The sequence below is a fragment of the Arvicola amphibius genome, chromosome 5 (genome assembly GCF_903992535.2).
Source record: "Arvicola amphibius chromosome 5, mArvAmp1.2, whole genome shotgun sequence".
NCBI classification, from domain to species: domain Eukaryota; kingdom Metazoa; phylum Chordata; class Mammalia; order Rodentia; family Cricetidae; genus Arvicola; species Arvicola amphibius.
The window spans coordinates 25063042-25076880 of record NC_052051.1 but is presented as its reverse complement, the minus strand read 5'-3'; the positions used below and the strand labels follow the sequence as shown (position 1 = coordinate 25076880).

The 13839-nt window shown below is 48.9% G+C and overlaps 1 protein-coding gene across 1 annotated transcript; it reads left to right on the top strand.

Moving 5' to 3' along the window:
- Positions 1–7004: 7004 nt before the first annotated feature.
- Nrsn2 (neurensin 2) lies at positions 7005–10734 on the top strand. The gene is made up of 2 exons (XM_038332223.1): positions 7005–7169; positions 10312–10734. Exons 1-2 carry the CDS (start codon positions 7005–7007, stop codon positions 10732–10734), a joined length of 588 nt encoding a protein of 195 aa, XP_038188151.1.
- The last annotated feature ends 3105 nt before the right edge of the window (positions 10735–13839 follow it).

Below are 13839 nucleotides of genomic sequence, written 5' to 3'. Positions count from 1 at the left end.
GTCAGACATACGCACTAGGAACCAAACTCAAGTCCATTCAAGAGCAGAGGGTACACTGCCACATGTGCAGGCAAATACACATAAAATACTCAACAAACAGACTAAGGGACATCCAGGGGAGGTGGCATGTAGTAGCCTTTCTTTTGGGGCCACCCACCAGCTCCCAAATCATGACACAGAGTCTTACAGTCAGCCATGAGTGCATAGCCTTGTCTTAGGCTTGTCCCTCGAGCTCTTATAACCTATTTTAACCTGTTTCTCTTCATCCGTGTTTTGCCTCTGGGCTTTTTATCTTTCTTTCTTTCAGTATGTCTTACTCTGTGTCTGACTGACTGGTAACTGCCTGACTGACCCCAGGCATGTCCCTCTCTTTCCCTCATTCTCTCTTTCTCTCTCTTCTCTCAAGCCTGGATTCCTCATTCTATTTATTCTTTCTGCCCACCAGCCCCACCTATCCCTCTACTGCCTACCTATTGGCCATTCAGCTTTTATTAGGCCAATCAGGTGCCTTAAGCAGGCAAGGTCAAATAGAAACACATCTTTACATAATTAAACAAATGCAGTATACATGGTGTGGGAAGTCCTTCTGTATATGTGTTGCTTTTATTGGTTAATGAATAAAGAAGCTGCTTTCGGCCAATGGCTTAACAGAACATAGCCAGGCTGGAAAAGATATATAGAGAGAGTAGGCAGAGTCAGTGGGAAGCCATGTAGCCACCACAGGAGACAGATGCCTCCACTGGAGCCTGCTGAAACTTGGCTAGTATGCCACAATCTCTGGTGATGCACAGATTAATGGAGATGGGTTAGTTTAGGATATAAAAGCGAGCTAGATAAATGCTTAAGCCATTGGCCAAACAGTACTGCAAATAATATAGTTTTTGTATGATTATTTGGGGTCTGAGCGGCCAGGAGCAAATGAACAGCCTCTGCCAACACATAAACAAATGCATTACTCCTTTATATAGTTGAATTAATATCTGCAACATAAACAAATGTAACACACCTTTACATAGTTAAATATCCACAACAGTGGTGAATACCATCATTTGGGAGGCAGAGGTAAGCAGATCTCTGCTGCAGACAGACCTGGTCTACATAGCGAGTTCCAGGGCTATCAAGCGAGAACTCATCTCTAAAAACAAGCAAACAAAACAACAAGGGAAAACAGGGTAATAACAGACTGACTATATTCTTACTCTGCCCTAGAGCACTGAACACCTAGCTGCAAGCATGGCTCATTTCACTCTCTCAAGCTCTCTGAGAGGCAAATACTTCCATTTTATGGACAGAGTGATGTTCAGACTGGTGAAACCAGATGAGCTACAAGTGGCAGAACCAAAGTCAAAGCTGGGTCCCCTCCCCTGGTTTCAGTTCTCAGTCTCCCATCTGCCTCTCACCCCAATGGCCACCTTCCTCCCATAGCAGATAGAGGATGTAATACAATGGAACACTCCTTCTGTGTTAGTTACTGTAGCTGTTTAGAAAAAGAAAAAACTCTTTACTCTTTGGGGATCTCACCACCCAGTTTCCAAATAAATACACGGAAGCTTAGTCTTTTTTTATGGGTGCCCGGTCTTAGCTTGGTTTGTTTCTTGCAAGCTTTTCTTAAATTATCCCATCTACCTTTTGCCTCTGGGCTTTTACCTTTCTCTATTTCTGTATAGCTTTTCTTTCCTTCTTATTTCATGTCTGGCTTGGAGGCTGCATAACTGGGCCCTGAAATCCTCCTCTCCTCCTTTTCTCAATCCTTATCTCCTCTTCCCAGATTTCTCCTCCTATTTATTCTCTCTGCCTGCCAGCCCCACCTCTCCTTTCTCCTGCCTTGTTATTGGCCGTTCAGCTCTTCATTAGACCAATCAGGAGTTTTCGACAGGCAAAGTAACACAGATTCACAGAGTTGAACAAATGCAACATAAAAGAATGCAACACATCTTTGCATCATTAAACAAATATTCCACAGCATAAACAAATGTAACACATCTTCAATTAATATTCCACAACAAGTTACTTTACAGATTATGTGACAAAATACCTGATCTCCCTTCCCCCCAAAAAAAATCAATTTAAGGAAAAGTTTATTTCAGATTATTTCAGCTCACAATCTTAGATCACAGTCCACTATCACAGGGAAATCATGGTGGCAGAAGCCTGAGGTGGCAGACGACATGGTGTCAACAACTGGGATGTTGTAGAATATTATTTTCAGGTGTGTGACTTTCATTTATGCTGCATTTGTTTAGCTCTGTGAAGCTGTAGTTTTTTTGCCTGTCTAAAACACCTGATGGTCCTAATAAAAAACTGAATGGCCAATAGCGAGGCAGGAGCAAGGATAGGCAGGGTGGGCAGAGAGAATGAATAGAAAGAAAGAACAGCAAAAGAACAGGAGGGGAGGACATCAGGGGCCAGCCACCCAGCTACGCAGCAAGCCATGGAGAAAGAAGTTAAAGAAAGGTATACAGAAATAGAGAAAGGTAAAAGCCCAGAGGCAAAAGGTATTTGAGATAATTTAAGAAAAGCTGGCAAAACACAAGTCAAGTTAAGGCCGGGCATTCATAACTAAGAATAAGCTTCCATGTGTGATTTATCTGGGAAGTGGGTGGCGGGCCCCCACAAGAGTCAAAAGAGTAAAAAACACTGGGAAGCAGAGAGCAATGAACGGTGGCATTGAGCTAGCTTTCTCCTTTGTATGATTCAGGACCCCAAGCCATGGAATAGTGCTGCCCACACTTAAAGTGAGTGTTTCATCTCAAATAACCTAATCTAGAGAATCCCTCACAGACATGAGATTTGCCTAGATACAAAGGTGCTACAAGATCTTGTCAAGTTGACATTTAGTATAAATCATCATGCATATCCTGGCTCAAGGTTGGCCCCACTTCTGAGGGCATTTGGTATCCTATCTTGCCATGACCTCCAGAAATTCATTTATCTTACTATGATAACATCAGCCATCCTCAAATTCCCTCCCTCATGTTCCCAGTGAGGGTGCTCCCCAACATGTGTGCACACGCGTGCACAAGCACACACATGTGCACACAGAAATAAATACTATAGTGCATACAAAGCTCTTCATACATAACGAGCACCATTTGTTTGTGGCTATTATTAGTCTCTGCTCAGTAAACACTGACACAGAATTTAGGGGGAGCTCGGGGATATGACACGGAAAAAGAAACATACAGTACAATCATGTATAGCACACTTTCTCTATGTCCAGAGCCTCCAGCACAGGGAGTGACAGAATAGATGTTGTCCTAGTCACTATTATGTTGTGAAGAGATCTCACGACTATGGCAGCTCATAAAAAGAATGCATTTAATTGGAGTTGCTTACAGTTTGAGAAGTTAGTTCATTATCGTCATGGTGCAGAGCTTTACAGAATACATGGTGCCGGAGCAGGAACTGAGAACTTTATATACTGATTCCCCAGGTAGGCAGGCAGGCAAGCAGAGAGATTGCAACACCTCCTAATCCTTTGCAGATGGTGCCACTCCCTAATGGCTAAGCCTATAGGAGCCATTCTTATTTAGCCACCACAGATGCTCAAGATATGAAAGCATCCTTGTGCAATGGTCTCTGATGAGGCTCCGAGAGATGATTCTCTCAGGACCACACGACGAATGGGCAAAAACCACATGACGAATGGGCAAGCACATGGCAAGCCACGAAGCCGTTCAAAAGACGACTCCCTAAGGGGATGCCACTGACAAACGCTGCCCGCCACAGGAGCTAAACAGGGATGGAGCATAAGAGAGGCTGTGCCATGGACTCCTTCCTCCTCCTTCCCATCCCAAGTCTCATCTCAAGGTAAGAGCAACTAACTAATCCTTAGTCTGGGGTGGAGACTCAAATAAGAAAGGACATGGAGAAAGAGTGGGGATGGTGGGCTCTGAGAGGAACCGGAAGTAAGACTAGGAGACTCTCACTGCAAGGACTTCCCAGGAAATGTCAGTGAGAGACGGGACTCAATGTTGGCAGCTGCTGAGACCAAGGCCGTGCATAGATTAGAGGCCCTGAGAGGATCTCAAGATCCGTAGGTTTTCTTGTTTTGAGACAGGGTCTTGCTGTATAAGCCAGACTGGAGAGTCTCCTCTCTCGCCTTCAATTGTTGATATGCACCTCCAGGCTGGCTTAAGATGTAGTGTTTGTTGCTGGTTTTTAAGATACAGTCTCATGTAGCCCAGGTTGGCCTATAACTAGGTATATAACTAAGGATGCCCCTGAAATTTTAATCCTCCTGCCTCCACCCCTGGAGTACTGGGATCACAGGCATGTGCTACCATGCTGGCTTTATAAATTACTGGGGTAGAACCCATGGTTTGTGTACGTTTCGTGTAAGCACTCGACCCACTGAAAGCTACATTCTTGGGCCCGGATGTTGGTGTTCTGTATGGATTAGGGGCACCTGGAGGAATAGAGACCCCGAGGAGGGTCTGAAGATACAGTGAGGAGACAGAGGCTCATGGGAAAACCGGTCTTCCGTGAGAGGAACCTGGCCTGAGGAATGATGGGAGTGTGGCTGAGGAGTCTGAACACCCCCAAGATGCCCATGGAGATGCACACATAGAGCCTCTCAGAAGGGAGAGAAGGGAACGCGGGAAAGGATAAGGTTTGCGGATCTGCCTAGGACTACTGTCTGCAGAGCTGACCTCTGGGGTCGGACCCCCTCCCAACTCCCCTTTCCCCAGCATCACCTCCTCCCATCCCACTCCACCCCCGCTGGGGATTGCGGCGCCTGCGCGCAGCAAACTCGCTTTGCTCTGCTCCAGCTCCGACAGCTTCTGCTGGCTCCGGAGATTCAGACCCAGAGGTGAGCTCAGTCCCTGCTTCGTGTAGCTCTACCCCTACCCGGCTGGCTCCCCTGCTCCTAGGAGCGCTACCCCACCCCCACTCCCCTTCATGATTGTGTCCGGCCACTGTGTCTGGCTTGGGGAAGTGGAGGTGATAGAGAGCCCCTTGGCACTGTGGGCCTTGACACCCCAGGTTTCATAGACAAGGCAGAGGCTTCAAAGGATGAGTTCCCCCGCCCCTCTCCAACAACCTATTCCCATTCCGCCGTGCCTCAGTTTCCCCCCTGGGAAAGTACGCAGTTTATTTCGCCCCAAAGGGTGATCAGGTCAGGGATCAGAGCTGGTGTTCCTGATTTCCCCGTAGCCTCCTCCCAAGGAGGGTTTTCCAGCCGCGCTAGGGGGGTGGGTGTGTGCCTAAAGACAGATTCAGGGCGTCCTCCAGCCCACGGGTCTCCTTTGAGACCCGTCCCCGCCGCTACAGAACTCCTTGCCCCGACCCACGCAGCCTCTTCCTCTTACCACTCGCTTCTCATCAAGTCTCTCCCTTTGCAGGTTAGGAACACACTCCTGGATGTTTCCATGGCAACCCCCGGGCTCTTCAGCATCCTGTCGCTCTCTGTCCTTTCTCCACACACCCCCACTCCACTCTAAGATGGGCGGGGGGGGGGGGAGGCTCACTCAAGGTCACCTTCCTTCTTCTGTATCAGCAGGAAGAACCGATCCTTTGCATTTGGAGGCCGTGCCAGTGTGAAATACAGGGGAGGGGCTGACTCTGGCCCCTTGTCCTGTGTCCCTCCCCGCCCCTTCCGGGCCTCGACTTTCCGCTTGGGTTGAGTCTCCTACTGTCCTCCAGCCCCATTCATTTTTCTCACCAGCGTCTCCAGCCTCGCACCCGGTGTTCTCTGCTCTGGTCAGGCCTCCGCCCCCACCCTCTCCTCAGAGCCCCCGCAGTCTGGTTGTCTAGTCCTCATTTGCTACACCTTGGCGTCTACTACTTATCATTCTCTGGTTTTTGCTTTTTATTCCTTCCTTTATTTTCTTCCTTCCCTTGAATTGTGGGGAGAGTGCAGAGCCACAATCCAGTCAGCACCCGTATGCACATGTGTGCCTCATTGGGTTTCCAAAAGCATGGTGTGTGCGTGCGTGCGTGCATGTGTGTGTGTGAAGGGATCCTGGGGTCATGCTGATTGAAGCTGAAAAGGGTCTTAGATGCCCCCTTACTGTTCAGAACAAGTGCACTGATTTTGTTTGAAACTGCATGGGGAACTGAGGGAGGTGGGAAAGAAGAAGCAGAAAGTCCAGGCCTTCCCAGCACCTTGTGGGTTTCTAAATGGTCTTTTCTGGAAATCTGATAGTCAAAAAGACTGAGCGGTCTTAATCCTGAGGGACCCTGAGTCTCACTTTCTGTGGACTCAAAATTCCTTGCGACTTGTATGCTATGACTGTCGGCCTTAGGTTTCCAGGGCCATGCAGCTTGAGGTCTCCCACACACTGGACAAGAATCATCCAAGAAAATTACCCCAGAAAGAGTCCTGAAAGACAGGGCACATGAAGACCTCTCGCTCAAAAGCATGGGAGGAAGGAAATAATAACAGAAAGCACAGTAATGGGGGCTGTTCATATGGCTCAGGGGGTGAAGATGCATGCTGCTGCCAAGCTAACGGCCAGAGTTCAAGTCCCAGGACTTACATGGTAAAAGGGGAACCGACTCCTGCAAGTCTTCCTCTGACCTCCACACATGTTCACATGCATGCACATGTACATCACACACACACACTCAAAATAAATACATTTCCAGAAGAAAACACCAAAGTAATCATGTCAGTCCCTTGAATGAAACAGTTGTCATTATTAGGCCTATTTTGTAAACAAAGAAGGCCAGAGAGGTCAGTACACATGGCTAAAGTCACATCAAGGAAGCGTAGGTCTGGGTCTCAGTCCAACTGTGTGGTGCCAGAGCCACATTCCAGCTGCTGGATAATCTGCAGAGAAAACGGGCAGATGGACAGACAGCTGCCAGGCATAATGTTAAAACCACTGGCTGCCGCATGAAGGACGACTTAGGGAAAGACAGGGGAAGCTGACCGGCTAGGTGCACTGTCAGGGGAGGGGAGGTGTCCAGTGATGGTGAGGAGTGGTGAAGAGAGGGTTGCCATGGCAACTCCTGCTGATCCCCCCCCCCACTGTACCTTGTGCCCACAGGGACCCATGATGAGCTGCAGTCGCTCGTGTGTCTGTAGCCATGGCAACAGTGTGGAGGAAAGTACGTGGTACGGGATCGAAGCCTACCCCAGTCTCTTCTACAGGGAGAGCGATAACCCAGAAGGACCCCTCGTCCAGTATACCTACCGCCCTTGGCCTTCATTGTGTTGGAAGGTAAGGCCGAAGGAGTGACTCTTGTGGCTTTGGGGAGGAGGGGGTACTGGATGAGGCCCAGAGTATGGGTAGAAGACAGACGATGGGGTGGTCGGGAGTGACACGCTCAAGCGACAGAAAATACAGGGCAGATAGGTTTCAATAACAAAGCTCATTTTCTGGAAGAGAGCACAGGTTGAATACCTTCTGGCAACGCTGGATCCAGCAAAGGACTGAGGAGTTTGACAGCTTTTTCTTAGTCCTCCAGCTCCCCGTGTTAGCAGCCCACACACCACACCAGCCTCACGCTCTTCTGTGGTGCCCCTCAAATGCTGGCTACGGTGCTGACTCTTGGACATTGCTATCAGGGGCTGGAGAGATGGCCCAGCAGTTAGAGCACTGACTGTTCTTACAGAGGCCCCACACGGTGACTCACAGCCATCAGTACCTCCTGTCCAGCTGCAGGGAATTCAGTGCCCTCTTTGATCTCCACAGGCACCAGGCACGTGTGTGGTGCACAGACATTGTCAAGCACACACTCATACACGCAGACTGAATACATCCAAACACTTTTACAGAACGTGTGTGTGTGTGCACGCGCACGCGTGTGTGTAGTCCTTTGTGTGCAAATGCAGGTGTGCATGTGGAGGCAAGAGGGCAACTTCACAGCCTTTCTTGTAGGTTCCAGGCCTCGATGACTCAGGTCATCAGTGAAGCCCTAGGTCTGATCCCCAGCACTGCCTGAACTGGGTGTAGTGGTGCCCAACTTTGATCCTAGCCCTAGGAAGGTAGGAGCAGGGGGACTAGAGTTTCATGGTCACACTTGGCTACATAACAAATTGAGGCAGCCTGAACTACATCTGTCTAGAAAGAAAGATCAACCTAAAATAGCCAGACACTCACTGAAGGTCTCCCTGGGGTGCATAATAAAACTGTGGCCCACACCTTGGGAGGCTGAGGGAGAAGGCTCATAAGTTCAAGGCCAGCCTGAGATAGAAATAGTGTGTTATATGCCAGCCTAGGCAACCAAGTGAGACCTGACTGGAAATACATAGATTAATTAATAATTAATAAAGCAGTGATTGAAATGAAGAAGGAAAGAAGGAAGGAAGGCATTTTGTTCCTAGAAGTCTGACTCTTTTGGGCCGCTCTGTGCTGATTACCATGGCTTTGTAGAGGAAACCCAGTGGCAGCAAGTGGAGTTCATCTCACCTACGTCTCGCCGCGGTTCCCCACTTTGGGGTACCACTGACAGGCCGTGGAGAGATGTGAGAAACAGGATGACCAGAGAAGACTTCCTGAACAAAGTGTTCAGGCAGGACTTAGTCAGCAGAGGCAGGAGTGCATGTGTGTGAGGGTGTGAGTGCATACGTGTGTGAAGGTGTGGGGGTGTGCGTGTGCATGCATGTGTGTGCGCATGTGTGTGTGAAAGTGTGTGTGTGTGAGAGCGTGTGAGTGCATGTGCGTGTGTGTGTGTGCATGTGAGGGTGTGAGTGCGTGTGCATGTGTGTGTGAAGGTGTGGGGGTGTGCACATGCGTGTGCATGCATGTGTGTGCACGCGTGTGTGTGAGAGGGTATGTGTATGTGATGAGGGACTGCACTTAAACGTTCTACCTCTGAGCTACACCACAAGTCCTCATTTTACTTTTTAATTTTCCGGCAGGGTTCCCCTAGGCTAGCCTTGAACTCTGTAGCTCAGGCTGGCCTCACAATTACCATCTTCCTGCTTCAGTCGCCCGATAGCTGGGAGACATGCCCAACCTTTGCTCTCAGAAGGCACAGTCCAGTGAAACAGACAGACGTCACTCACTTAAGAACCAAAGTCCATGTCCAAATGTGTTCAGAGGTGGCTCCACTGATGGACTAATTGGCCCTGGGCTGTGTAAAGAGAAAGACACCTGCCCAAACTGGAAGTGTCCTAGACACATCTCAGAGGAGGGATGGCTTGAAATAAGACTTGAGGATATCTGAGCATTAACCTAGCAAAGAGATGGAGGGTGGGAAGGATCATGGGGTAAGATGGGTACCAAATAGAGCTGAGGCTATAGCTCAGGCAGTCAAGTGCTTGCCCTGCAAACATGAGGACATGGGTGAATCCCCAGTACCCATGTGAAAATGCCAGGTAGAGTTGGGTATGGCAGTGCATGTCTTAATTTCAGCACTTAAGAGGCAGGTGAAACTTCACGAGTTCGAGGCCAGCCTGGGCTATATAGCAAGTTCCAGAACAGCCAAAGCTACCTAGAGAGATCATGTCTCAAAATAAAAAAAAAAAATAGGGGGCTGGAGAGATGGCTCAGAGATTAAGAGCACTGGCTGCTCTTCCAGAGGTCCTGAGTTCAATTCCCAGCAACCACATGGTGGCTCACAACCAACTGTACTGAGATCTGGCGCCCTCCTCTGGCGTGTGGGCATACATCAAGGCAGAATGTTGTATACATAATAAATAAATAAATCTTTAAAAAAATTTAAAAAATAAATAAAAATAAAAATAAATTTAAAAAAATTCTTCTAATCCTATTGCTGAAGAGACAGACAAGAGGATCCCTGGGACTTGCTGGCCAAGGAGCCTAGCCTAATTAACCGGTTCCATTTCCTGGTGAGAGATCTTATTTCAAAAACTAGACAACTCCTAAGAAACAATACCAGAGGTTGACTCCTTACCTTTACATGTACCATTGCAACCCCTCTATACAACACACACACGTACACACATGTACACACACGTACACACATGTACACACATACGCATATATACATGCACACATACATGCACATACACTCGAATAGTAATAAGTGGGGCCCAGATAATGATGGACAGAACTCAAGGTTGGCTTTGCTGTTGAGGGAAAACATTACCAGAGTGGATATGGTGATACACACCTGCAATTCCAGGACTTAGAAGACCGGCTCCAGGCCATCTTGGGCTATCTAGACAGTTCTAGGCTATTCTGGTCATGCCCTGGCCTCAAACTGAAATTCAAAAGGGGTTGAAGCTGTAGCTCAGTGGCAGAGTGCTTGCCCCTAACATGTTCAAAGTCCTGGTCTCTGCCCCCAGCACTGTCAGTTAGGTCATGCGGGGATGTTCTGTGATGTCCATCATGTTCCTATGATCCCGGACCCCATCTGAGCCTGGATGCTTGCCGTTCTGTCTGCTCTCCTCAGGTCACCGTGTCCGTGGCGTCCCTGCTTCTCCTGCTCGGTGTGGCAGCCCTGACCACTGGCTATGCAGTACCCCCCAAAGTAGAGCTGGTCAATGTCAGTAGGTTCTCATCTTTGGATGATCCAATAGCCGACTATAACCAAGCGATGATCACCTGCCGTGTGGCGGGAGCGACGCTGTGCGGGACAGCGGGGATCCTGCTGGCTGTCTGCCTCTTCTTGGCCACCTCCAGTTGGCTGAACCAGGACATCAAAGCAGAGCCCTTGGTCTCCGAAGCTGACAGCCCTGTGGAGGTCTTCAGAGATGAGCCCGAGCAGCTGTCCCCTGGCTTCCATGATGTCAGCAATCAGTCTTGGTTCTTGACTCCCACCAGTCCTTTGGGGCAATATTCTGTGCAGACCAGCCAGCCCCAAAGGGACTCCTAAGTCTGTAGGCTAGAGAAGTCAGATACTTCCTCTGGTACTCCTCGCCCATCACCCTTCTTCCACGCTGTAGTGCCAGTCTCTCCAGAACCCTCATAGCCCCCTCCCACCCCCCAGTAAGTCTCTTGCTCCAATCTCACTTGTGCTCAAGACAGGGGCAAACTCAACTAAGAACGCCCTCCCAGGCTGGTGAAATGGTCCAGTGAGTGAAGGGCCTTCCTGATTGACAACCTGAGTTCCATACCTGGAACCTACAAGGTGGAAGAGGCCTGGCTCCCTCCGGTTGTCCTTTGACCCCGCTCCCCCATCACACGCTCACAAAGAAAGGTAATGAAAAATATAAAGTTCAGGAATTAGGAAAAGTGGGACATCTTTGCCCCTCAAAGTCCATCCCCTAAACAGCAACCTCCCTAATAAATGTGCCCTCCTAGAAGCCCCTTCTTCCTATGGACTGTCTGGCCAGAAAGATTTCCTCTTGTAGCACAGTAGAGGGCGCTCCAGGACAGCAGAAGATCCTGTCGCAGACAGCAGGCCTTTAGACCTTTCTCGGGACAGGAAGAGGGTTCAGACAAATCCCCACCACCTTTGAGCCCTGCAGGATGTACCCTCCCTGTTTCCCACCTCCTCCATCTTGCTTCGCCTTTCAATAAACAGTTCAGGTGAACACTGCCTTTGCCTCTTTTCTCCTAGATCTTTGAAACATGGGGAACGAGAGAGAGAAATGGTTCCTAGCCAAGATTACTATATGCTTAAGTTCTTGATTCTCATTTGCTCCCCAGGACAACCCTTTAAGAAAAAGATTATTAAACCGGGTGACTCAAGTCTTTAATCCCAGCATTCAGGAGACAGAGGCAAGTCCAGCTCTGAGTTTGAGGTCAGCCTGGTCACACAGAGAGTTCCAGGACAGTGAAGCTACATAGAGAGACTCTGTCCATTAAAAAGAAGAGAGAGAGAGAGAGAGAGAGAGAGAGAGAGAGAGAGAGAGAGAGAGAGAGAGAGAGAGAGAGAGAGAGAGAGAGGGAGGAAAAAGAAAAAAAAAAAGATTGTCCATGGGTAGATAACTAATTGTCAGAGATGGGAAGTCAGGCGTCTAAGACCTCCCCAGTGTTTGCTCTAGCTTTATTGGTTCATTGCTCCAGTTGGCTCTCCTTTCTGTCCTTGGGGTGGGAAGGATATCAATGGCTCATACCTGAGAGGATGTGGGGAGGAGGGGGCAGAAGCCAAAAGGGGCTCTTTTAAAAAAATATTTATTTATTTATTTATTTATTTATTATGTATACAACATTCTGTCTGTGTGTATGCCTGCAGGCCAGAAGAGGGAACCAGACCCCATTACAGATGGTTGTGAGCCACCATGTGGTTGCTGGGAATTGAATTCAGGACCTTTGGAAGAGCAGACAATGCTCTTAACCTCTGAGCCATCTCTCTAGCCCCAAAAGGGGCTCTTTTGCAGGACCCTAAGAACCAGGCACGGTAGCATATTCCTGGAAATATTGAGGCAGGAAGATGGTGTAGGTTCAAGGCCAATATGAGCAACCTAGCAAGACACACACACACGAGAGAGAGAGAGAGAGAGAGAGAGAGAGAGAGAGGAGAGACCCACTCTCTGTGAAGGACATGAGCAAGGCCAGGCCCCATTCTCTGTGTTTTACAGACAAGAATTTAATATCCCTGACACAAGCCAGCGTGGTCCCTGGAGAAGCTGTCACTCTGAAGCCTGGCTCCTGACTCCAGTCATGTTTTCAAGTACATTAACCACAGAGTGAATTTCATCCCCACCATCCCCACTGTCTCCTTCATTCTCCACCTGACCCCACTCAACGCCTCTGCTGCCTCCATTATGGAGAGAAGATTCAGGTGCTCTGCCAAGCCTTGGAGTCATTCCTGACTCCTTCCTTGCCTTATATCTCAAACCCAGTGTAACTCAGCCTTGAACACAGATCCTATTCCCTGCCATGTCCTGGGCCAAGGCAGCTCCTTGACCTGTGCCCCCACCATGTCCCTCTTTCCCTGGGTTACAGCACCAGCTGTAACCTGGACCCCACCTTTGCGTACACCCCACTTCCCAAGTCTAATTTCCACACTGCAGCCAGATAGGCACTTAGGCCAAGTTTCACCAGACTCAGAGTCCTCCACTCGTTCTGTCCTTAGCCAGTCACAGCAGGCCTCTGTGACCCCAACACTAGTCTGGGATCCAGGGTTCCGGTCCTTCCTAGCTGCTTCAGCTGCTGCCTGTTCCTCCCCAGTTAGTGAGGTCAGTTCCCTGGCGTCCTTCAAGACGGCCAGGTATGGTGGTACATAGTGAGACCCAGCCTCAAAAAACAGAAAAGATCCCAGCACTCGGGAGGCAGAGGCAGGCGGATCTCTGTGAGTTCGAGACCAGCCTGGTCTACAAGAGCTAGCTCCAGGACAGGCTCTAAAGCTGCAGAGAAACCCTGCCTCGAAAAACAAAAACAAAAACAAAAAAAAACAACAACAACAACAACAAAAAACAGAAAACACTGTGTGCATCCTGCTGAAGATGTGCCCCACTCCCTGGTCTCTGGAGTGCTGTTTCTCTGTTAGTTTGGTGACCACACCTCTATCTACTGATAAATCAACTGCTGTCTGTGCCCTGCGCCCTGCGGCCCCCACGGCAGCTCCCTACTGCTCAGACTGCGGCCTGGCTGGATTTCCAGTCCCACCAGCACCAGCTCGGCTGCCAAATGTAGATTTTTAACTGAGTCTCTATTGTTCTATTTACCAGTAAAGACTCAGGAGTCAGATGTTGGGGTGAAAACCTACTAGGTCAGCGAGTTGAGAAGCAACCAGTTGACCTTCCTGTTAGCTGGAGACCCAGCAAGAGAAGACAAGTCTCTCCACTTGACCCCCCAAAAAGTCAGGGACTCTCTAAGTCCCTCCCTACATCTTCCTGTGAGTCTCTCTATCCATCTTCCTGGAGCCTCCGTACTCTATGGCTAATTCTGGTCAACTAGTCGCTGGCTCAGCCCCCTGATCCAAGGTTAATTTTATTAACACAATTTTAGTGCCATCACATATCCTGCAACGTTATACAACCTGGATTTTAGTTTGCTTTTCTGTAGCACTGATGACCTTTCTTTCTTTTTT